The 27029-nt window shown below is 32.7% G+C and overlaps 1 protein-coding gene and 1 pseudogene across 1 annotated transcript in view; both read right to left on the bottom strand.

Moving 5' to 3' along the window:
- The window catches only part of LOC138941333 (uncharacterized), an 86160-nt gene that overhangs the window by 56910 nt on the left and 2221 nt on the right, over nucleotides 1–27029 (bottom strand). Inside the window, 3 exon segments of the mRNA XM_070310893.1 lie at nucleotides 14023–14037; nucleotides 21900–22063; nucleotides 23248–23503. Of these exon segments, the coding sequence (XP_070166994.1) occupies nucleotides 14023–14037; nucleotides 21900–22063; nucleotides 23248–23503 (435 nt within the window).
- On the bottom strand, nucleotides 14174–15931 carry LOC138941162 (uncharacterized; annotated as a pseudogene).

Raw genomic sequence — 27029 nt, 5'->3', positions numbered from 1 at the left:
AAGCAGTGGTATCAACGCAGAGTACTTCTCGCATGTTTTTGGTATTAAAATAATCTGTGGACAATATACTATCGAAATATATGAGAAACTGAATTTGTTGCTCGTCTTAAAGTATTAAAAATCGATACTTTGTCGTCGCGGACCCTATACGACGCGCTCTTATATTATATAAATTAACTAAAAGAATTTGTTGCTCGCATGTTTTTGGTATTAAAATAATCTGTGGACAATATACTATCGAAATATATGAGAAACTGAATTTGTTGCTCGTCTTAAAGTATTAAAATTCGATACTTTGTCGCCGCGGATCCTATATGACGCGCTTTCCTAATATATAAATTAACTAAAAGAATTTGTGTTGCTCGCATGTTTGGGTACTAAAATAATCTGTGGACGATGTACTATCGAAATATATAAGAATCTATAAAAAAGAAGGAACGCGAGATAGTCGTGCGCGACGCGGATCCGATGTCAAAACAAAACGTGCCTTTATCTACTTTCAGACGATACAAAGCGCTGCCGAACATTTCGGCACGATGACATGAAAAGGCTTCTCTTTTCAAGAAACATATATACTACATATTGGCGTAAGACACTACTATGCCTTTTTATATATATACATATATGCAAAACTGTTTGAAATTAACAAAAATGAAATTTCGAGATATAGAACGATAAAAGATAATCATATGTATTCTGTAAAGAGCAACAAATTCAGACTTTTATATATCTCGATAGTATATTGACCACAGATTATTTTAATACCCAAAACATGCGAGCAACAAATTCTTTTAGTTAATTTATATATTAGGAAAGCGCGTCATATAGGGTCCGCGGCGACAAAGTATCGATTTTTAATACTTTAAGACGAGCAACAAATTCAGTTTCTTATACATTTCGATAGTACATCGTCCACAGATTATTTTAATACCAAAAACATGCGAGCAACAAATTCTTTTAGTTAATTTATATAATATAAGAGCGCGTCGTATAGGGTCCGCGGCGACAAAGTATCGATTTTTAATACTTTAAGACGAGCAACAAATTCAGTTTCTTATATATTTCGATAGTATATTGTCCACAGATTATTTTAGTACCAAAAACATGGGAGCAACAAATTCTTTTAGTTAATTTATATAATATAAGAGCGCGTCGTATAGGGTCCGCGGCGACAAAGTATCGATTTTTAATACTTTAAGACGAGCAACAAATTCAGTTTCTTATATATTTCGATAGTACATCGTCCACAGATTATTTTAATACCAAAAACATGCGAGCAATACATTTTTTTATTTACTTTTACTTCGCGCAAGTGAATGGTACGGCGCGGCGAGACTGAGTATATAGTGGTATTAATTAAATAATATACTTTTTTTAAAATATTTTTATGTTATTTTAGAGCAACAAAATAACAACAAATTCTAGTGTATTTTATTTTTTGATTCGAGCATTCTATATATTTTTTTCACTATGGGGGGGGGGGGCTGGCTTAATGTCAAGCTAGCACCCCCCACTTTGAATGTAAATTCCTGCTAAACGGTTTGAGCAACAAAATTCGGACTACGGCAACTAATTAGCACATAATTAGCACTAAATTATTTGATGTATTTGACTTAATTTGGCGTTGGTGGGGGGGCTAACTTAATATGGGTTTGATATTAGTTAATTTTCTGCAAAATAATTATTAATTAGACATTTATATATATATAAATATGAATATATAGATCAACATTGTGATAATATTCATATTATAAATTTTAAGAAAAATACGTTTAGTAAAAAAGCAAGATTTTATTAATTTTTGTCGAGTGTTACGCAGCTTAGTATGTAAAAAATTAAACTTGAAGAAATTGAAACTTTTTGTATGTATAAAAAAATACTTAGAGAAAAAGACTCTATTAGAAACTCTAAAGGTATTATTTTCTAATATAAGAATATCGCATAAAACACCATTACATGAAACAATTATTTACTTAAATTTATTTTATTTATTTTAATTTACTTAAATTAAGTATCATAATTACTTAAAGTTTGTACTATTAGATTGCGATGTTTACAAAAATTAATTAATTAATTAATGTAAACAAAAATATATTTGTTATGAAAAAATAAATTTTTTATTTAAAATATTTTTATTTGGTAAATATGCATATTAAAGTCCCACCTCCACAGGATAATGATGTTAACATATGTTGTCAACATTATCGTCCTAAGTGACCTTGACCTTGAAATAAGTGGCGGTCGCGATTCGTTAAAAAGTTATTAACAAAAAAAGATGGTAATTATGCAGTATAGGGGAGCCAGCTCCGATGACCTTGACTTTGACATATGTCAAAGTCAACGTCATCCGTGAGTGTATCTGCAAACACATATTAGCCAATTACTTCCTTTAGTACTGATACAAAGTGGTAAATTTCTCAAACTTCTTTATTCTTATAACTTATTCTTATAACTTTTTAATAAATAATGACCGCCGATTAAGTTATAAGGAAAAGTTACTCGGGGTCATGTCCTTGACAACACATGTCAAAGTCAAGGTTTGAAATGATGGATTTGTATGATCGGAGCTGGCTCCCCTATACTGTATAATTACCATCTTTTTTTGTTAATAACTTTTTAACGAATCGCGACCGCCACTTATTTCAAGGTCAAGGTCACTTTGGACGATGACTTTGACAACATGTATGTCAACATCACTATCCTGCGGGGGTGGGACCTTAATATGATGTTATAGCCCAAAACGGCTATAACCAAATTAGCATAATTATTAATTATTAAATATTATTTAACGTCTTCCGACTATAACTCGAAGCCGAGGAAGACGTATAAAATTACGAGCGCAACCGCTGACAAAGCGAGGCACGCGCAGAGGCCACGCGATCGCAAGACTTGAAGAACGACCCGCCGGAAATGCAAGCAAAGAATATACATAGCTTGCATCCGGGTTTTTTCCACCCAAAATCGAGCGACACGACCACCTATGGTCCTGTCGCTAAGCTATCCCCTCCGAAAACGAATCAAACAGGAGGTGATAAAACTACCCATCTCAAACGAGCGCTAGGCAGTCTTAATCGCAAAATCACACGAAACAGTTATAATCATACAATTATATAGTGCGAATAGATTAACAATAGTAACCACGAGACGGACAAACGTAAATGGTTTATTAATAAAGAACTTCTCAGCTGATCTCGCGACGGCAGCCGCGATATCAGGCATGCGAAGCAACTCTATACCGATAAGCCGAGTTGAAGTGCGAGAAAGAAAAGAAGATATAAAGTTAATGTATTCGAATAAACGACCTTTTATTCTAATACGATTCCATAATTAATGAAAGCGACGAGAAGACCCTGTACGATCCTGAGCTGCTAAGTTCCAATTGGCCAACGATCCCAACAAAATCTCTGTACCTCCACGGAGGCACAACAATGCATATTTACCTTTTATTTTTAATTTGTTGTAAAAATATTACTATGTAAGAAAGTGTTCGGTAATTTGCGCCCCACTCATCACCTGCATGTGAAGCGGGTTAAACTGAATAGGAAGGTTTTTTACCATTTCATGCGATTTTTGCAATAATTAATAAGAAATTAATTAATAAAAATCAATCAATTCGCGCGAGTACAATTGCGCGACGAAACAACCCAATCTTACGCGGCGAAAAGAAACAGTTTAATGTTACATGAGTGCTCGGCGTGCGACGGGGGAGAGGGAGAAGAACGATTTACAAAAGACAATAGCCATGTATGTACATACACGTGCCGGTATGAATGGTGTCCGTTAGATGTGTGTGTACGTGTAAGCAACCGAAAATCATACATACGTATATGGATGTGTGAAGTGGCACCCCTATGTTACGATACCATAGTTCTCTTAAGAGTTCTGAGTTGTTTAGAACAAAAGAAAGAATTCTTGATAATTTTTATAAAGAGTTCTGTCCATTATCATAATGAAAGCAGATTTCGAAAAATGGGGGTGCCAACTTCACGATTTTTGACACATCAAAATTAAATAGTCCTGAGCATAGTTCTGATGCTCTTTTGAATAGTTACATAGTTCCTCATACTTTTTTGCAAGAGTTCTGCAGTTTTTAGTTTAAAAAATTAACTTCAAATATCAGAGATATTTTCGAAATCACGAGTTCTGATCGAAAATGTCAGAGTTCTGAATTACATTCGATAAGATAAATATAATCGCGAAAACCGTATGGTCCTAGCTATTATAGTTACCGAAATATTGAATTTTTAAAATTAATATACTTTTATAAAAAATTTTGGAAATCACGAGTTCTGATTAAAAATGTCGGAGTTCTGAATTATATTCGATAAAACAAGTATAATCGCGAAAACCGCATGGTTCTAGCTATTATAGTTACCGAAATATCGAATTTTTAAAATTAATATACTTTTATAAAAAAATTTGAAAAACACGAGTTTTGATCGAAAATGTTAGAGTTTTGAATTACATTCGATAAGACAAATATAATCGCGAAAACCGCATGGTCCTAGCTATTATAATTACCGAAAGATCGAATTTTTAAAATTAATATACTTTTATGAAAAATTTAATAAATACAAGTTCTAGTAAAAAATCTTAAGTTCCGAACCATACTCGATAAGACGAAAAAGAAAAGTAAAGATTTCATAACTCTAGTTTTAATTACATAACTCTATTATATCATAGTTTCTGAGATATCGCATTTTAACTATATTTTATATACAATATATATTGGAAATCTGGCGGCGCGACTTTTGTCATTTGATCTTAGGAGAATACCGCGTTTCGCCGCTATCTCGCAAGAGTATCGAGCCGCGCGATAGCATTGTTGTCGGCTCGATCTAAGGAAAGTCGGGTGTTTCAGATCTTAATCGTTATTATTTACCACAAGCTTTAAAGATATCCCTACAAGTTAAATTTATTAATTATTTAAGTTGCTCTTAAATAATAAATTGTCAATTTTCTTTGTCTTTAATTTGACAAAAGATCATTTTAATAAAAAAGAGAAGTATGAGATCGAAATGAAATAACGAGATAATGATAAAGACAGCGCGGTGTCTTATAGCTGTCTCGCTACACGCGCTGCATTCAAGCGTAGAGCGAGTGAGATAGCTATTGGACACCACTAGCCGACATCACGTTTTGCATTGCTTTCTCTCTCGATCGTGCGACATGCGATGCAATGAATATCGGAATACCCCCCCCCCCCCCCCGCCTTCTTCCACTTTCTCCTTCACTCCTTGATTTTCTTTGCGCTTCAAATTACACGTGCGTACGCGATTTTCATTTGTATACGGTGATGCTTTCGACTGTACATACACACCCGCCACCAAACACCATTTTTGCTGGTGTATATAACCAAACAACATGCGAAACACACAGGGAATTTATTTTACTAATATTATTTACCAACTTATACATTATAAGCTGCTTTCAAAAAAAGTATAATATTGATTCAATATTTTTTTTTTAAATATGATAAATTTTTCAGCTTATGTTTTTGCTTATCTTCGGTAATACAATTTATGACATTAAATTATTTGATACATGTTATGACTCTAAAATATGCTGAGTACTCTGCGTTGATACCACTGCTTAAATATTAGAACGTTTAAGTAGTTTTTGAATGTCAAAATCGATATTTTAAATGTATAAGTATAAATATTTTTTAACGTATATAAAGTTTTTTGACATGTATTTAAAGCATGATTTGAATATCATATTATGTTTTTTTTTTTAAATAATAATAGAAAGTAAATATAAATAGAAAAATGTAGAGAGAGTAGAACTTCATTGACTTTTTTAATTTGCAACATGTTATGTCCATGTCTGGATCATTTTTATTGTCTGCACTTATTTTTTTTTTTTTACTTTATTTATGTGTTTCATTTTTCTATATTATCGAAGATAAGCAAAAATGTTTGTACATGTTGCAAAAAAATTGACTCAATATCTTTACTTTAAAAGTAGAGTATAAAGTATGAAGTACTGTTTTATATACTGTATAATCAGAAGACAAATGCATCATTTGAGATCATACATTTATAGTTTATTACTTAATCTATTTTTTTTTTCAAAATGAATTCTTCATTTTTTGTAAATAAATCGCATATTGATTTTGATCGTCTTTTACAAGACAAGCAGAAATTACATGGAGTATTCCGCCTCGTTCCCACTCAGGAGACACTCTATTTTGATTATTATAATATTAGTGGCGCCATCTGTTAGGGACCTCGAATTATACATTTAATATATATGCGTAATGTCCTCAAATTAAACATTTAATATATGGATACTTTGAGTCCTGACCCCGAAATATGCAAAAGTCTCCAAAATATTCATTCGCCCGACATTTTGTCCCCAAAGCAAACGCTTGACATATATATATATATATATATATATATATATATATATATATATATATATATATATATATATTGTGACGTGACGTTTTTGGGACGTCCGTCACAAGGGCCGAATGGCCCGATCGGGAGCGGTTTTTCGGGGGCCTGCGTCTTCCTAATTTAGGGAGAGAGCGGCCCGATGGTCAGATCAGCGGGATCTGACTTTCGGTTAGAAAAATCGAAAATGTAAGCTCGAGATGAGCCCGCGAATTGGTTGTCGGCACGAGGTCGAGCGGCGGGATCCCATCCGGCGGAAGGAGAGGAAGAGAGAAGAGCGGGAGTCCAGGACACCAAGAACACAGGAGACGTCAGGTCGTAATTGTTAATTATTAAAAGACACTTTTGGTGGCTAGTAAACATCGCTGCCGGTAATGTATATTTCTTACGGCAGGAAAGGAGAGCGGAGGGCCGGAATAATCCGGCCAAAGGGGAGGCCACTCCACCCGCACGAAGCGAGGGAGTCCCAAGGACTCTCAATCCGGAACCTATTCCATCAAATAGGGAAGAGAGCCGATCGGGCGCAGCCGTAAGCCCGCACCTTTAAGCCGAACAAGAAAATCTGGGAAACTCCGGGGCGATGAACCCACCAACACGGCCGTGATGATAACAAGGATCGCGAGGACCGCAGGACGGCCCTGCGTAACGCGAAAGCGCCACAAGTGGGCGATAGCGATTTATCGCGCCGACGTGTCTCCTGCAGGACTCTCGCTCCGCACTGTTCGACGAGCCTTTAGGAAGGACGCAGGTCGCCCAGAGCGTACGAGCGAGCACGAGATCGCAAAGGAAAGGCCGAGATATTCCTGCCGGTGGGGTGGGTCGACCGATTTTGTTGCCGAATAATTGTAGGTAATTAATTCGGATGAGTCGCGTCCTTAATAGTTGTCGAGCCACGCGTTTTGGTGGATTAACTTGGTGAATATTTTTGGTAGATTAAGTCGCACGGCCGACGGGCACATGTCGCTCATCCGAATTAGGTAAAATAGGCTTTCTCTATTCACTTCGCCGCCGCCGACAGTCATTAGTGTTATTTTCGCGTTTGTCTGTATAATATGTTGTGAATTATCGGGATTTTTGCGTTCACGCGATCGATATTCCGACTCGCGCAAAGTATTGTGCCGCGCGACTCGTACACCACAGTCGTTATCGATAGTTTCCGTATTGTTTCTGTGTATTGTTAGCGCGTGTTTCGTGAGTATTGTAAGAAATTGGAGTCAGGAGGAAGCGGAATCCTAAAAATTCGTACAAGAAATCTATCGGGTGTCTGTGAGCCCGCTATTAGTTTCCGCGAGTCATGCGAGTTAGATATTCGGTATTTCAACGGAAAGGTCACCGTCATTGTTATTGAGACGTATATCGGCTTACCGCGAGCCGGACCAACGGACCGATTTGAGTCGTGCACCTAGTATTTTCTATTATGTCGAAGCGGATTCACGGGCGTGCGTAAAGTAGTTACAGGCGTATTCGAGAGATTTCTTCAATTGTCGAGGCCTAATTAAGTCTTGTACGGCGGAAATCCTCGCGGCCGAAAAGTCGAGTTAAAGCGAGTAAGACGCCCGGTAATTTGATACTGTTGCGCACGGTCGTGCCGATCTCCGCGGAAATAATATAGCTTATTCGCCTGTAAAATAATTACTGTCATCCAAGGCTATTATTTATACGAACTGCTCTATACTCTTGTTTCTTTCGTTTTAAATATATTATTGTTATCTTTGTTTTAACCGACCGAATGCTCATTTTGGCTCCCGTGTTCTCGACTCTCAAGATTTCTCCCGTCTCCCCCGAACTCCCCCCTCTACCATTTCGGGTATACTGAATAGCCACGGAATTTTGCCGTCGCGTTAATTATCAGTCGCGCGATTATCTTTTGGTGTTGCGTTTTTTCGTGAATGGTGCGGCCTGCCGTACCTGGCGCCCAACTTGGTTTATTTGCGATTCCGGGAATTTTTGTGGATCGCGAGATCGATATTCGAAATACGCGCCGAAGGTGTATCGTGGGCATCGGAGAACCGCCTGCTGAATCAATAATTATTCATTAAATAATTTAAAAAGAAATATACGGTTACAATATATATGTTAAATGGTCTGTTCCGAGACACTTCTTGATAATTATTGGCATATTCCGAGACATTTGTATGGTTCCAGGCCTGACCTGGAAGAATTCTATGTCAAATGGCAGTTTCCAGGACAGTCCTGGAAAACTAATGTATGTAGATATGATAATTGTACATCCAAATGTATATACAAAAAAAAGACATGTATACAAATGTTATCTAACAATGTCAATTGAAGTATATATAATGTATTATTGAATTTCGAACATAAAAACCGTCAATATATTTATATAATTAAGAAAATCGCGTAAAATAGTATATAAATATATAAAAAGATATGAGATTGAAAAAAACACAACGATTTTTAATAATACATGAAGTACAAATAATCTTGAAGAACTATGATTAAAAGTTTATTGTGTATAATGTGAAATTAGTCACTTTGATTTTCATTATGCACGAAAAACATTTTATGTACTGGAATCAAACGTTAGGCTACAAAATGATGTTTCCACTTTTTAAAAATATTTAACACATTTAACGTATATACCAACATTTAGAAATTCAGTCAGATAACGTCAGCGTCAGGCAATCTCACATCTTTCAAAAGTGTGTAATTCATAACAATATTGATAACAAACAATGTAAAAAGATGTAACTCATATATAACAAATGAGCAAGTCTTTATGCCAACGCCTTGATTGCTTTCTGGAAAGTTTGGCGGGATATCTAAATAAAAAATTGTAAGTTACTTGAAAGACGTTTGGGATAAATGTATTTCGAAGCAAGTTCTTCATTTAAGTGTTTAATATGACACCTTTTACGAGAATATGCTTGTGTCCTGGAAACGAACGTTAGGCCACAAAATGATATTTTTATTTCTTTCAAGAATTTAACGCATTTAACGTACGTACAAGCATTTGAAAACGCGGTCAGGTAATGTCAACTCACATCGTTCTACAAAGGTGTGTAATGCATAACAATATTAACAACAGCGTAAAAAGACGTAACTCATATATAACAAATGTGCAAGCTTTTATGCCAACACCTTGATTGCTTTCTGGAAAGTTTGGCGGGACATCTAAATAAAAAATCGTAAGTTACTTGAAAGAGATTTGTGATAAATGTTTTTCGAAGCGAGTTCTTTATTTAAATGTTTAATATGATACTTTTTACGAGAATATGCTTGTGTCCTGGAAACGAACGTTAGGCCACAAAATGTTATTTTTATTTCTTTCAAGAATTTAACGCATTTAACGTACGTACAAGTATTTGAAAACGCGGTCAGGTAATGTCAACTCACATCATTCCACAAAGATGTGTAATTTATAACAATATTAACAATAACGTAAAAAGACGTTACTCATATATAACAAATGTGCAAGTCTTTATGCCAACGCCTTGATTGCTTTCTGGAAAATCTGGCGGGACATCTAAATAAAAAATTGTAAGTTACTTGAAAGAGACTTAGGATAAATGTATTTCGAAGCGAATTCTTCATATAAGTATTTAATATTACATTATTTATGAGAGTATGTTTGTGTCTTGGAAATGAACGTTAGGCTACAAAACAATATTTTCACTTCTTTCAAGAATTTAATATATTTAATGTACGTGCACAATATACTTACAAACATTGGTAGGTTTTCTGAATATGTTTCTGAATTAATAAGGAATACATTATTCATTTTATAATTAATATGCAATAACGTGTTTCACATTAATTTTTGTAAAATTTTTTAGAGAATGTTTTGTTTGAAATTTAATATTTTTATTATTTGAACACTAAAGCTTATTAATTAATAATTCTGTTTATTAATTAATAAGTCTGCTAAAATAGATTGAACCGAAAATTAAGTTATGTCTTTTAATGTACAATTTTTTCTTTTGTATTTATTTATTATCGGCTATTGGCTTTAAACAATCGTTAGTCTGTACGTATAATATTAATTTATATTTTATTTTATATTAATATTAAAATCGCTGTTTTCAAGATATTAATAAAAAATATTGCAATACTTTTTCAGCCCATGCACTGATCGGTTTTTAAAGCAGTCAAGTGATTGATATAAAAAAAACAATATATTTTATAGCTATTTAATATATTTTTATATCTAATTGTATTAAAAACTGCTTTTAGAAATAATTTTTCAATTGTTTAACAAATTCTAATTGTTAAATTGTATGCTAACAATCAAAAGTATTTTATGAGTATCAATTGGCTTAAAATGCAGTTAATGAAATTATTGGCTTAATGAAATTGATTCCGATTACGAACTATTTATGGTCATGTTAATTTATAGTTTTTTTTTAATAGGATATAGATTTCTTTCTTTATAGAATGATTTAATTATAATATTTTTACTCGAAATATGTTGGATAAACATAGAAAATATTTTAATATTTATTGAAACTTTATTTTCTTTAACAAATCTTACTTTATTTTTTATTATAGTTGTTTGGAAACAATTAATATGGTTAATTTTTATACGTATTTGACGATTTATTTATTACATTTAGTTTTTATTAATTAAACTTTCTTTAGAATAAATACTATTTTTAATGCGATTATAACTTGTATATTTTATTTTTACTTGTATTTATTGTAACTTTCTATAATCATCCAAAGATTAAATATAATATTCTACTTACCCGACTTACAAAGGAATATTCCAATGCAACGTTTTCCATTTTCTAGTTTTATCTAATAATCTTTCTTTCTTTTACGAGTTACATTACTAGATTTCACAACGATTAATTGTTTAGTATGTTTAATTTTAAGTAAGGAAAACATGATATACAGGGTGTCCCATTTTAAAGGACCCAAATATCTCAGAAACACTGCGTTAAATCGAAAAATGTTTCAAACAAAAGTTGTGTGGCTTCAAGGGGGCCATAAGATGGTGACAATGATTTGACCTTGGAAAATCATTTGAAAGTCATGTCAAGGTCAACTTTAAAATCTTAAATGGAAATCCCCATTTTTTATTTAGTATTCTTGTAGCTGACATCGAGAGCTTTCCAAAACGCTATAATAAACTATTTTTTTATTCAGTACTTTTTGAGTTATTTTATAGTTTATTCTGACATCTTTTGATATAAAAAATTAAATATCTCATAAAATAATCAGTTTTCGATAATCATACTTTTATGTACAAAATAATGATACAAATCAATTAGTGCAAAAAAAAAAAAAAATAATTGTAAAAAAAATACATCGTAAATAAGTTTTTTAAAAACTATTATTTTTGTATACTAATTGATTTGTATCATTATTCTGTACATAAAAGTATTACGGTAAGATTATCAAAAACTAACTATTTTATGAGATATTTAATTTTTTATATCAAAAGATGTCAGATTAAAATATAAAATAACCCAAAAAGTACTGAATAAAAAAATAGTTTATTATAATGTTTTGGAAAGCTCTCGATGTCAGCTACAAGAATATTAAATAAAAAATGGGGATTTCCATTTAAGATTTTAAAGTTGACCTTGACATGACCTTCAAATGATTTTCCAAGGTCAAATCATTGTCACCATCTTATGGCCCCCTTGAAGCCACACAACTTTTGTTTGAAACATTTTTCGATTTAACGCAGTGTTTCTGAGATATTTGAGTGGTTCCTTTAAAATGGGACACCCTGTATAAAAGCTAAAAATATGGAAAACGATGTACAGTATTTTCACCAAAACTACTGGTTATCGCGCAATTCAAGACTACATAACCTGAAATATGTCTACAGCACGTGTCGTTTTCGATAACAAATGCTGCGTTCAGTAGAAAAACCGCTCAGTAGCGATTGAACGTGATTGGCTCTTATTTTTAGAGCCAACAAATCAACGTCGAATGTTGACAAGAGGATAATTAAGCAATTTCTCTACTGAACGCAACCAAAGTTTCTATAATAAGACTTAAGCTATAGTATATTTTAGGAAATTAAGATTAATTCACATTATACATAAGGTTATATAATATTTTTCTACAGATTTTAAATAAAGCAAATAATGTGAATTGATACATAATATACTTGAAATTCTTAGAAGAATATTTGATAGTGCGTTAATGTGTGTAATGACGGTGAGATGACAATGGGCGTGTTCCACTTAACGACCGCAACGTTCGCGAGCATCATCTGTCTTTGTTTAACTTTCGGTGAACAACAAAGATGAAATGATACCGTGAGCGTTGCGGTCGTGAAATGGAACGCGCCTAATGAGTATACTGTGTTATGTACAGTATAAATTGGTTTTACATAGAAATATATTTAAGACCGTATTATATTACGATTTACGGACTTGGTAGTGGTTATGGTTACGATTGAGTATTGAGAATCCACAAATCACATCCTAACCAATCCACGCAACCCGGTCGGCGAATTGTTTCGCGCTGATTGGTTGATTAAAGGAACTTTAACTCTTATTATAGAAACTTTACAGTAACGGCGGACAATCTCTTAGCTTTAATGTAAGCCAATTAAAAATTAAAATGGTCACAAAAGAAGATCCATCGAAGATTAGAGTGTTTGAAAAAAATTCTATATATTTTATGTTTGTCCTGGAATATACCATTATACATAGAATTTTTCCAGGGCAGTCCTGGAAATTACCATTGCCCTGGAAGCTGTCATTATGCAAGTGTCTTGGAAAACTTTAAAAACGTGATATCTTAAAAACGGAAAGAAATATTTAATTCTTTAAGATCAAAATGAGTTTGAATCTTAATGCTTTATCAGAATATAGTAAAAAAATATGAGATTTCTAAATGTCCCGGAACAGACCCTTTGACATATATATATATATATATATATATATATATATACGCGCGCGCGCGCCTTCGCATGCACGCACGCACGCACACACACATATATATACAAATATTACTTATTTAATATATAATTTTCAGGATAAATAATATTAATATAGGTGTTAAAATTTTTCAAAATACCTCCACCATTCATCATCTTTTTCTAATATTTTGAAAAAATTGTCAAATTATATTAAAGCTTATGTTATGCTAAATTCAATCATTTATGATAAAGTTATGTTACGGAAATTAATTTTTTAGAAATAAAATAGACGCACGCTATACTAATCTTATTCTTGCTGTTTTATAACGATTTATCTCTTTTCTCTTTTGTTCGTAAGGTTTCTCAATACACGAAAATGATGCTGAAGATGCTGAATATTAGTAATAATATTTGTAGTCCAGTTATGTAAATAATCTTTCTATACCATACATATATATTATATCATAATAATATAAAAAACAGAATGAAAGTTTTGTAATATTTAAATAATATTAAAAATTATAATTTTAAATAAATATAATTTTAAAATAATATTTTGCAAATTAATTTTCAATTCAAGTGTTGAGTATAGCGACAGATTCGAGCCATCTATCTGTTGACTGATTTTACTGTAATGTTCTTTATCTTTTCCTTATGCAACGAGCCCTCTGATTGGTCCCTTCTAAATAGACTGCGAGTTCCCAGGTAGCGTTAAAAAAGTTTTTTTTTCTTTCTTTACTTATTAGTAACTATTATTCCTTGTCCTTCCTTCTTTTTTACTTTTTGTATTTTTTGCTGTATAAAGAATACCAATAAAACGTTAAAGCAACATCAAGATATAGAAGCATAATAATATTCGAAAAATGTTTAAATGTTTTATAAAATTTTCTTCAACAAAAATTAAATTAAATTAAATTAATTATCAAAATATTTATTTTATGTAATTGTTACAATAATGATATTGTTCAAAGAAATATCCAAAACAAAAATATTCTTTGCATCGTGTACAACGTATAAAAGCCATTACTACAAATACTAGATCTTGGTATGTTTTTTTTTCTTTAAATTAATAAAAATTTATTGGATTATCAAACTTTTCAGGCCGCGTTAATAAATATCCACTTTTGTATCAACTATATTTAAATATATTTTGAAATCTTGGAGAAGAGAGTTGATTGTGTTAAACTTTGTAGTTTTATTATATTATTAGATTAAATGTAATTTTATACTATAATTATTTAAAATAATATTATTAGAAAAACATCGAACAATATTTTTCCAAATTCTAAAACAGGAAACATCTAAAAGTTGTACAAAAACAGTTGTTTTTTTGGTATTGTTAAAATATTTACTTGTTTGTCTGCCAATATAAATTCATTTAATTGTTCCGGACAATGTCCTGTTGACGAATTAAGCAATAGCAGGCATTTTTCTCCAGTATTTTGTAAATATACTTCTTCAAACCAATTTTTGAAATGTTGGCTTGTGAATTTTGCTGATTTTGGAGCCGCAATGTAAACATTAAAAACTTTAAATAAAATTTCTTCTACTCGTAGTCTAAATTTTCCACTAGAAGCTTTTAGTAATATACCATATACAGAGGTGAAAGAAGATATAATGGGCATAATGATATAGCTATGAATCATAGAAGATAAAGATTGAATTCGACTTTTTTTACTCCCACATTAGTTAATGTTCTTCCAGAATATATTTCAAAATTAAAACCGCTGTATTATAAATTGATCCTGTACCGATTACATCAATATCCCTCACAGCACCGAACATTGCAGTAAGATTATAGGAAGATTACAAACTTACATATTTTAATGATCATATGTTACTGGTATATACCACTAATCTTACAATAAAACCGTATTTTATAATATTGTCGGAAGATTAATGGAACCTTATTTCAATATTTTAACAACCTTACGCGCTAACATTTCACTTTTTGCATATGCTGAAAATATTACAAAACTATGAAATATCGTTTAATATTAATAACTGAATTTGATATGCACGTTTCCATATATCCAAAATTATTATTTATTTAATATTTCATGAGAAATGTTACTGCGCGCAATATTCCAAAAATTTTACAAAAAAATAGTATTCAGCCGCTAGTTCGTTTGTTTACCGCTATGCGACGCGCAGTGCGTCCATCCTCGTATTTGAATTTCAGCCATGAGAAGTTCATAAAACTTGCAAAAAGTAACGGGCAAAAGATTAAAAATATAATTATTTCTATCAGTTCAATATTATATTGATACAATCCCAATATAAGGAACTCAGATATTGGATGATTGTTTCTTAAATCGGGCAGATAAATGTCTGAAAAAGTTTAAATCATCCATATTGAAAAAAAATATATATATGTATATATATTTTCATATTCCCAAAAATACACTAATAAATAGCCCGTTTTATTTAATTTTATGAATTTTTTGCGAGATTCCATATTAAAGAAAAAAATAGTTTGAACTATTAAATTATTATTGAAAAAACGATTGAAAGCTATTGAAAACCAACAGTATTTAATCGATTTTTGCTAATATAATATTTTTTTTGCAAGGATTCCTTATTGAAAATAATATTAGAAAGTTTCTGGCATGTTGTATGAATATTAATACAACGTTACGCGCAAGGTCTTTGGAATGTTAATGGGATGAATTTGGGCGAACATTTTCATGTTGCTGGGAGGTTAATGGCAGATTTATTAATCTCCGTGGAATGTTATTATCTTACAGCTTAAGATGATTGCAACCCTGTTGATGTGCTATGAGGGATATGGTTTAACCTTTCTGACAAATTTCTCTGCACTTTGATTTTTTGTTACATTAGCTGCATGAGAAGATAGGGTTTTGAAATTTGTTATTTTACGTGATACAATGCAATATGTATTTTTAAAATTCCATATCCACCAATTTCCTGCTCTAAATGAAGAAAAGTCTATTTGCTTCTTTGCTTGTAACCTATTTTCGCAAATCTATGTCGTGAATGATAGATCATCTATTAATAGCTTCTTGGAATTGCGTTAGTGTATATTCGGTAATAAATACAAGTTTGTTTCTGGTCGACCTTCCGCATTACATTTACTTTCCATCTATGCCATTGCAAAACAAATTTTATTTAAAAAAAAGAAATTTGATATTTAAAAAATCTAATTAAAAAATAAATAGATTAATAAACTAACACAGATAAACGTAGATAAACGATCGCAGATATGCAATGTAAGTAATGTGCATAAGTCTGAAACATCTTTCTGTTTCTAATATCGTTTATTATCTACTATTTATACACAAAACATCTACCTGCTCGTTGAGCTTATATTACTTTTTTGTTTGAATTAAATTTTATCTTTTTAAAACGATTTTATACAGCAGTAATAGATAAATGCCCTTTTTGTCCACTGTTCTAAGATTCAACTACTTTTCTTTTGGGTAATTATTTACTATAACGGCCAGCTATAGTGGTATATTTAATTTAAGAAATCACCTCTTAGATTTATTTTATATATAAAACTTTTTTTTAAATTTAGAATTCATAATCGGAATAAATTTCAGTCAACTTGAATCGTACAATAATTGTTTAAATCACATCAGACAATAAGTGAAATGCAGAAATGTACGGCTTTTATCTCAAAACTAGCTTTAAGCCCGCACTATGCGCAGAAGTAAGTCTTTTTTTGCAAGAGAGAGAAAAATACGTTATATACACCACGCCACCTGGTGTAGCGAAGTAATGTGGAACTCTCACCTACTAAAAACCCTCTGTATGCACGACTTCCTCAGGTCAAAACTAACAATCTTATTCCTTTTTGCGACATAGCAATCTAAAGACTAATTTAATATTATATAGCACAGCGTCTATGTGTATCAGTCAAAATCACATAGCAGCCATCCCCGAAAAATTAGCATAATTTTGGTACCAATTTTGAGAAAATCAGTCCATAAATATGGAACATAGTGTGTGAGTGCGTAGATGGGTAGGTGGGAATGTAAAACAAAAAAAAACCGCATAGTAACTATTTCCGAAAAATTTGCAAAATTCTGGTACCAATTTCGAAAAAATTGGTCCATAAATGTGGAACATAATGTGTGGGTGCATTTGTGTAAAATTAAAAAAAAAACACATAGCCATCCTCAAAAAATTTGAAAAGTTTACAAAATTTCGAGAAAATCGGCTCATAAATGTGGAAGTAGTTTGCGGTCTGACAGACAGATAGACATCAGCGATTTACATATAAGATGAAGATAACATTTCGATAAACATTATGGCGTGATATTTAAAACCAAGTTTCATTGGCAGATTGATATTAAAGTGAAAAATAGTTTAGGCAAATAATTTAAATGTAAATATAATACGATACGATATACAGGGTGTTTCAGAACAACCTTCCGTCCGTAAAATGACGTATTCCTGATACAATTCTAAGATGATTTTTCCTTTACCAAAATTTGAATCGAAGTAATTTTTGAGTTATAAGCAAAAATAGTTAGCAAATCACGCGTCAAGTACAGAAGGCAGACAGGAGCGACGCAACGCGCCGCAGCTGACCGTCCAACGCTTGACTACCACAGCATGAGTCGCTAACTATTTTATCTTATAACATAAAATTATGCTTTATATAAAATTTTGGTAAAGAAGAAAATGTCTTAGAATTACGTCAGAAATACGGAATTTCTTAAAATAACGTCACTTTAGCGAAAGTTGTTCCGGATCGCCGCTCGTCGGATGCTGCGATCAGCTGATTGCTACACGCGATGTGTATGGTGGAGTGTGTGCGTAAAAGGAAGGAAGAGAGAGAGAGAGAGAGAGAGAGAGAGAGAGAGAGAGAGAGAGAGAGAGAGAGAGAGAGAGAGAGAGAGAGAGGAAGAGGAAGGGAAGAGGAAATGAGGGAGAGACGTTTATACACACGCACGCACGCATGCACACACTTTTTTTCTCGGTCTCTTTCTCTCTTTTACACAACACTTATACACTCTCTCATTTGGTCACTCATTCACGCACTCACTCACTCACCTGCTCACTCACAGCGTAACGAATCTTCATACTACGTATTATCCTTAACTGCTGCACGATTATTATTTAGCGATGGACCGCGGAGACTGCACCATCACATTGTTACGTTGCCTAGCGATGCGAGAAACGCGACATGTACGGTGCAAGTTGCGACGTACGTGTGGCGCGTGGCGCGTGATTGACGCGAGATAAGATGAACAATCTTCTAAAATCTAAAACCTTTGCATTACGAATGCGGTAGAAAACATGAAACGTATAATGAACTACTTAAAAAAATTACTTATTTATCATAATTAATAACTATTTCTAAATAATTATTATTTTAAAAAGCATGTATTATACATTATTACGTTTTCGAAATTATTGCATTCACGATGCGAAAGTTTCAGTCAATCGCAAGATCGCAAGAACAATGTAATTAATAAATTATACTTGGGAAAATTTATTTTTATTCTGCTCAAATCAGATGTTCCAACGTTAAAATATATTGGTCGTATGTATTGATGTATTGTATGATTAAAACGTATGAGAGCTTGCATTAGGATGTATGGCGGGCATTTCCAGCATCTGCTCTAAAATATTTTTTAACTCAATCCGCTCTTTTTAGAGCGACTAATACATTTTAATGTTGGAACATTTGATTTGAGCAGAATAAAAATAAATTTTCTCAAGTATAATTTATTAATTACATTATTTATATTAATTTTCTTTTATAAATGCTCGAATTGTCTTCCATTGTAACTTGTGTTACAATGTTTACTTTTCCTTGTTTAAGGACAATTTATTCCTATTAAGTTTATGTTATTGTAAACATTACATTAAATTTTTCTTCATTTCAAAATGAGATTTCGTATCATATGGAATAAAATTTGATATCTTTCCTTAAGTGAAAAGTGAAATCTTTCCGTGTTGATTTGTTTTACATTTATTTTCATTAATTTTCATTATGGTGTTCAGCAATGAAGAAGTTTTTGATATGTTGATGGTGTTAGGAGAAAGTCAAAGGTGTTTTAGAAGGGCAGCACGTTTTTATGCTGAAAAATATCCAGATATGCTGCATCATTCTTACAACGTACTTAAACATTTGGCAAATCGTATAAGATCAACAGGTTCCGTACAATCAAACGCAAGCCATCGTAATGAACAGATTAGACCTCCAGTAAGAAATGAAATAATCGTACCTGTTTTAGTAGCAATTAATTTAAATCCTCAAGATTCTATAAGAAGATTAGCTATTGATGCTGGTTCGAATCACATGACTGTTTGGCGTTGTTTAAACGAAGCGAAAATGCATTCTTATCATTTATCTTTGTATCAGGCTCTTCATGAGAATGATTTTGACAACCGCATGAATTTTTGGTTTTGGGCAAAGAATTAGCTCCGAATTGATCGCTTCTTTCATTACAAAATTCTGTGATCTGATGAAGCACTCTTTAAAAGTAATGGAAATGTAAATCTACACATAACATGCATTACTGGACCGAAAATAATCCCCATTGGATGAGAGAAGTTGATAATCAACATGTGTAGAGTTTAAATGTATGGTGCGGTATTCTGGGTTCCCAAATCATTGGTTCTCATTTTTTCGAAAGGACGCTAAATGGAGAAGTTTATGAAGACTTTCTTTTGAATATCCTTCTGCAGCTCCTGGAGGATGTGTCTTTAAATGTTAGAATGAGCATGTGGTTCCAACAAAATGGCTGTCCAATCCATTAAGCCAGAAATGTTAGAATAGTTCTCGACCAATGATTCCGTGACCGATGGATTGGAAGAAATAGGCTAATAAGCTGGCCACCAAGGTCCCCAGATCTTACAGTCATGGATTTTTACTTTTGGGGTCAAATCAAAGAACTGGTTTATGCTTCAAAACCAACAAGTCGAGATGAAAGAAAGAATAAAAGAAGCATGCAGAAAAATCCACAGAGAATTGCTGGATGCCTTGCTGTCATTTCCAAAGCGAATTCGTAAGTGTTTGGGGGTCAATGGAAGCCAATTCAAATGTTTATGAAAGAAAATTAATTATTTGCATTTTTCTTATAATTGATTGGACGAATTAAAAATTTATCCTACAAAAGTTGCTTCTTTGTAAAGGTTCTATCCAATGATACCTTATTCGACCCCTCTTCCCATTTAAAAAAATGAATTTCATATTGAGTGCTACAAATATTATTATTAATATTCAGCATCATTATCGTGTATTATGAGACCTTACGAAGAAAAGAAAAAAGAGATAAGTCATCATGAAACAGCGAACGAATAAGATTAGTATAGGTAATGTATGTTTTTATTTTATTCCTCAAGAATTAATTTTCGCAACATAACTTTATCATACATAGTTGAATTTGGTGCAACATAAGTTTTAATATAATCTGAAATTTTTTTCAAAATGTTAAAAAAATATAATGAATGATAGGGGTATTTTGAAAAATTTTACCATTTTTGAAAAATCCAGACACACTATTATAATGTACATTTGAAACCATAAAACTTTTGTTTAAACAATTTTTTCATATTTCGTTTCGATAATATTCGCTTCGGAATGTAAAAACTGTTAGAGCTCGAAAAGGCTATACACGAATTAATAGATATATATTATTTTATACGATAAGATTGCTCAACGTCTAACGCGAATACAGATCACGTTACGAGCGTTGACCGAGCGAAGCGTTGACAACGCGAGCCACGCGCGAAGCCCGAGCGACCGCGATCACTCCATTGCGAAAACGAGAAATCAGGGCAAACGAAATAAGGAAATTGCGAAAATGTAACATAAAAGTCCTACTTAAAAGCGAAATAAAAAGAAATAAGGAAATTGCGAAAATGCAAGCAAAGAAGTCCTACTTAGAACTCCTTAGTTTGCATCCGAGTCTTGCCGCCAAAATCGAGTGATGATACGTGGCCCGGCCGCTGAACGACCCCCTCCCGGGAAACCAAGGGAACATAATAAAAAGGCAAATTGCTAATAAGCGGCGGACAATCTTTATCATTAAATAACATTACGCGGGCACAGTCTTTATCATTAATTAACATTACGCGGGCAGTCACAATAATTATCAAGCGGGCAGTCACAATAATTATCAAGCGGGCAGTCAATAACGCTAATTACGGGCAACTATTAAATTAAAGCCACGCAGTCGGCAGAAAGAAATACGAAAGATCGAGGAGTGAGTCTCGCGACCGAAACTCGATTCCAGACACGCGCACGCCCAGATATCCGCTATCGCGATACGCGACGCGAGCTAACGTGCGGGAACTTTGTAATCAAGCCAATTTATGAATAAAACAGATATATATATTCTAAATACAAAAGTGTCATTTTCATTTATAATAAAATCAGTGAGTTACTCGGGCGGAGCCCGAATTCCCAAATTCCTTCCGATCCCAGCTATCGTGCCTCTCCGGAGGCATAACAAAACCGATTTTTTAAAGTTTTTGTTTTCACCCCTAAAACCATTTTTTAGTATCAACAAAAAATCGTTTCGTTATTAGGATTTGCTATTCTATAATTATGCAAAGTTTCAGATTTTTTTGAATTTTTGCGTTGCCGAATATCTTTTGTCAGCAAAGAGAAGCTGTTTATATATATACAATATATATTAAAAAAAAATTTATCTAGATTGTGATTATATATATACAATTACCTTGTCAATTCTGTGCAGAATTTTCTTTTCGCGTTTTTCAATGCTCTTCTTGTTGTCGATATTCTCCTTGTCAGTAACATCCTTGAAGCATTTGACGCTTCTTCCCGAAGATCTTTCCTTGTCGCCGCAAGATAAAAGATCTCGATCACTGTACACATCTTCATGAACAAGATTTTACATAATTTTATTATTAACACACACACACACACACACACATATATATACAATGGAATAATACATTATATTATAAAAGATGTCACACACATTTCTGTATGATAAAAAGATTTTTATAAGAATTCAATTTTAGTCTTTATAAAAGTTATTAATATTGTATTATTAAAACAATTGGTAAATATGCATAAAAGGTTACATCTCACCGATTTTATCGCTACTTAAATATGTTGTAAGAGAGATTCTTCTGAGTAATTCGCCGTAAGAAAAAAGTGGGGGAAAGCATCAGTTTAGAAAATATGACAAATTAAAGTTTGACATTAAGGTTTGTGTATGTTGCAATAATCTATTATATTTTTATTGAAAAAAGACTTATGACTTTAACGCGTGGGCGGGGGAGAAGTAGAGCCCCTGCCTCTGCACCCCCGCCCGAAAAAATTCCACCCCGAAGCTACAATTTGAGTTATATATCCTAATCCAAACCAAATTTTAGTTTGAAATCAGAAATAAGTTTGGGTTAAGTTATATCTTCTAGAAGTGGAACTCCCCGTTGGGAGGGGGGGGGGGGGCTGGGGCGGAACCCCCTGTGTCCACATATACTTTACAACGCGAAGCGAGGTCTACCCTACAATTGTTGTGTGGATGGGAAAGTGTATCCGTAGATGGGGGAGGGGGGAGGGGGCTCTACTTCCAGAAGATATAACTTAACCCTATTTCTGATTTAAAACCAAAATTTGGTTTGGATTACATTATATAACCCATCTATGATCCTGTATTTATCTCGTAAATGTAAACAAAAACATTTTCTGTGTCCTTTGCAAGAAATAAAATGTACACAAGTATCACTGTTCCTAATTTTATTTTATAATACTTCAAAGAAAGCATTAAAATTGTGAAATTTTAATTTATTATATTTTCTAAACGAATGCTTTCCCCCACTTTTTTTGCGGGGAATTACTCAGAAGAGCCTCTCCTACAACATATTTAAGTAGCGATAAAATCGGTAAAGTGTAACCTTTTATGCATATTTATCAAACAATTTTAATATGTACTAATATGCAATTGCAAAATGCATTCTTCACTTTTTCCTCGACAATGAGAAACTAAACTTTAATAACTTGAATTTAAAAAAACGGAACAAGAATAAAGAAATAGAATAAAGATATTTTACTTCTGTTGCCATTAGTAATCGGATAAGCGCCATTGGGCTCAGATTGCTGTTGACCACGTAAGACCCAGGTCAGCGAAATCTTGGGGCGCAAAAGAGTGCTCGGTCGTTGTCCCATGCTCGTCGTTGACGCGTCAAACGTCGAAGACGACAAGAACGTAGACAACTTCGAGGATGATGGTAATATCGAGCCACCTGTCACAATTTGCAATGGACAATCCGCCACCAGGTCCACCATCTGCAACGAACGGCCATGTTCCTAGAAAATACGTCCTCCATCAGCCAAAGTTGGTGACGCAAGAATAAAAATATATACATTTATATTATATTAGAGAGATATATAAAAGTTAGCTAAATATATTAATTAGAAATTTTTTCATCAAAGTTTTTGCTATTTATACATATATATATGTTTGTCAAGACTTAATGTGTAAAAATTTGTGAGTATTAAAGTCGAAAAATATTAAACAAATGTTGAAAGCAAGTGTTAATATACAGAGTGTCCGATAAAGATTTGCCAATGCTCGTGAAAGGGTAGAGCATAGTAAACTGAACAGAAAAGTCCTTTATCATTTTACAATTTTGTGATCTCACAAATTGATATCACAAAGTGATATCACAAATTTAAATAATCGCGGGCTAGTAAAAGCCATATGCAGATGGTTGTGCGTCAGTTTCATAGAAAAATAAGTTTTCTATGAAACTGATTATGTGTATAGGGCACGAAATTTACTTGGTGCTGTACCAAGATATCACTTGAGAGTCTTATTTTCTTAAATTGTTAGTTCACGTCGGCTGAAAGAAAGTGTTATTAGTAATAGATATTTACATATAAGGCAAATGAGAAGTATTGATAGAGTGGGGCCTGAATAGTTTAGAGGTAAGAGCAGTCGCCCGGCAAGCAAAAGACTCGGTTCGATTCCCAATTTAGCAACTTCGCCCCGATATTTTTCTTGCCTTCGTCTCTCCAGGGGGGTAAAGAGGGGTTATTATAAATCTCGAATTGAAATTAATTTTAGAAATCTTGGTATAGGACCAAGTAAATTTCGTGTCTTGTGTACATAATCAGAGAAAATTAAGTTTTCTATGAAACTGACGCACTACCATCCGCGTATGGCTCTTACTAGCCCACGATTATTTAAATTTATGTCCCAAACATTTTTTTCTAAAATGCCTCCATCGACCTTGATACATGCCAATTTGCCTAGAAATGCAGTTAGTTTTTTTTTCATCACATTTTCAAGATTATTTCCAGATTATTAATAAATGTTTAATCCCTTATGTCAATAAAATTTATTAACCGTGTTATACTACAGTTTACTATTTTACAATATATTATTAATCTATTATTATTATATACTGTACAATATATATATAAATATATATATACTGGGTGGCCCATTTTAATCCATCCAGTCGAATATCTCAAAAACCAAGCCCGGAAGAGAAAAATGTTTTAAACAAAAGTTGTGTGGCTTTAAGGGAGCCATAAGATGATGACAATGATTTGGCCTTGCAAAATTATTTGAAGGTCATGTGAAGGTCAACTTTGAAATCTTAAATGGAAACCCCCATTTTTTATTTAGTATTCTTGTAGCTAACATCGAGAGCTTTCCAAAATACTATAATACAATATAATAAAGTATTTTTTCATTAAGTACTTTTTGAGTTATTTTCTATTTTAATCTGACATATTTTGATATAAAAAATAAAATTTCGTAAAATATTCAGTTTTCGATAATTTTACCGTAATACTTCTATGTACAGAATAATAAGACAAATTAATTAGTATAAAAAAAAACAAATAATTGTTTAAAAAAATACATTGTAAATAATTTTTTTAAAAACAATTTTTTTTTATACTAATTGATTTGTCTCATTATTCTGTACATAGAAGTATTACGGTAAGATTATCAAAAACTAAATATTTTACGAGATATTTAATTTTTTATATCAAAATATGTCAGATTAAAATATAAAATTACTCAAAAAGTGCTTAATAAAAAAATAGTTTATTATAATGTTTTGGAAAGCTCTCGATATCAGCTATAAGAATACTAAATAAAAAATGGGGGTTTCTATTTAAGATTTTAAAGTTGACCTTCACATGACCTTCAAATGATTTTCCAAGGTCAAATCATTGTCACCATCTTATGGCCCCCTTGAAGCCACATAACTTTTGTTTGAAACATTTTTCTCTTCCGGGCTTGGTTTTTGAGATATTCGACTGGATGGATTAAAATGGGCCACCCAGTATATATATATATATATATATATATTGTTGCGGCCGCGGATCGAAATCGATATTACACAAACATGCGCGACATAACCGGCACTCGCGTACCGCGATGTAAATAATTAACATTTTTTTAAAAGAACAAAAGGAACTTTAATAATAACACAGAACACAATTAAACAAGGAACACAGAACGGGTAATAACGGTAATCGTAATGTCAAATACGTCCGCCCGGAATGGCATCCGTCGCGAGATTCTCAAGATAGCCGATCACTCTCAAGATGTCCGCTGTCGTTTAACAACAACTCTTAGCAACGTGTTTGGAGATGTTCTCCCGGAGACGGGTGCAGCAGATTCAGGAATAATCGCCACAGACGACTCGCAGGGACGCAACACTATATATGTAAATATGTATACACAAATATGGTATATATGTACAGTGTGTCTCACAACCTCCGTACAATAATTTAATAATGTATTCTACAGACGAAATAGAATAACAAATTCTCATACAAAAATTTTGAAGCTGTCCCAGACAGCACAAAACATCCTCAGGATCATCCTGAATATGTCCGGGACCGTTCAGGACATTTGTAGGATGTTTTAAGATATATTATTATAAATATATTTATAAAAATTTAATATGCATACATACTTATTTTTAGTTGTGTCGGCTATTTAATATAATTTAGAAATCTTAAGTATTATAATAAGTATTAATGTCCTATAAATGTCCACTGGATAACCCCTGGATGTATGTAGGATATATCTGCCCTGTCTATTATATTGGATGTCTTTTGGATTTCCAGAGGACATATACATGTGCAATTAATTGTTGACATTAATTTCGTTTAATATTAATAATTGAATTTGATGCGCACATTTTCATATATCCAAAATTATTATTTATTTAATATTTCATGAGAAATGTTACTATTCGCAACATACCAAAAACTTTACAAACAATAGTATTCAACCGCTAGTTCGTTTGTTTACCGCTATGCGACACGCGAACTCGTATTTGAGATTTGGTCATGAGAATTATATAAAGCTTGCAAAGAGCAACTGACAGGAAATTACAAATGTAATTATTTTCTATCAGTTCAATTTCTGATGCAATCCCAACATAGGGAGTTCAGATATTGGATTGTTTAGAAAATATTACATAACTCAAACCCGGGAGTCAAACCTAAAATATTCATGTACAGCACGAAAGCCTCAAATATTAAAGAACGGTGAACTATTTTTAATATTAGATTTTTAATATTGGCAGTAAATAACAAAACATAATTTTAATTTATATTGAAATTTTAAAATTTGCTCCTTGAAACATACGAAAAATATCCCTAACATATCCTATAAAAATTCTTAGGATGTTCCACAGGATCTCCCTGGATTCTCCAGAGGTTAATATATGGCTATCATTTGTTCTTCCTCAGGACATCCAGAAGAGATCTGAGGATTACAATGGGATATCCTGAGGATATCCTACATGTATGTCCTGGATGCCCTTTGGACGTCCTAAGGACATCCTTGTGCTGTCTGGGG

The sequence above is a fragment of the Polyergus mexicanus genome, unplaced genomic scaffold (genome assembly GCF_030449975.1).
Source record: "Polyergus mexicanus isolate NDT 795.1 unplaced genomic scaffold, iyPolMexi1.0 SCAF_18, whole genome shotgun sequence".
Taxonomy (NCBI): Eukaryota; Metazoa; Arthropoda; class Insecta; order Hymenoptera; family Formicidae; genus Polyergus; species Polyergus mexicanus.
Note: the sequence above shows the minus strand (reverse complement) of the source record. Positions and strands in the feature narration are given on the sequence as shown.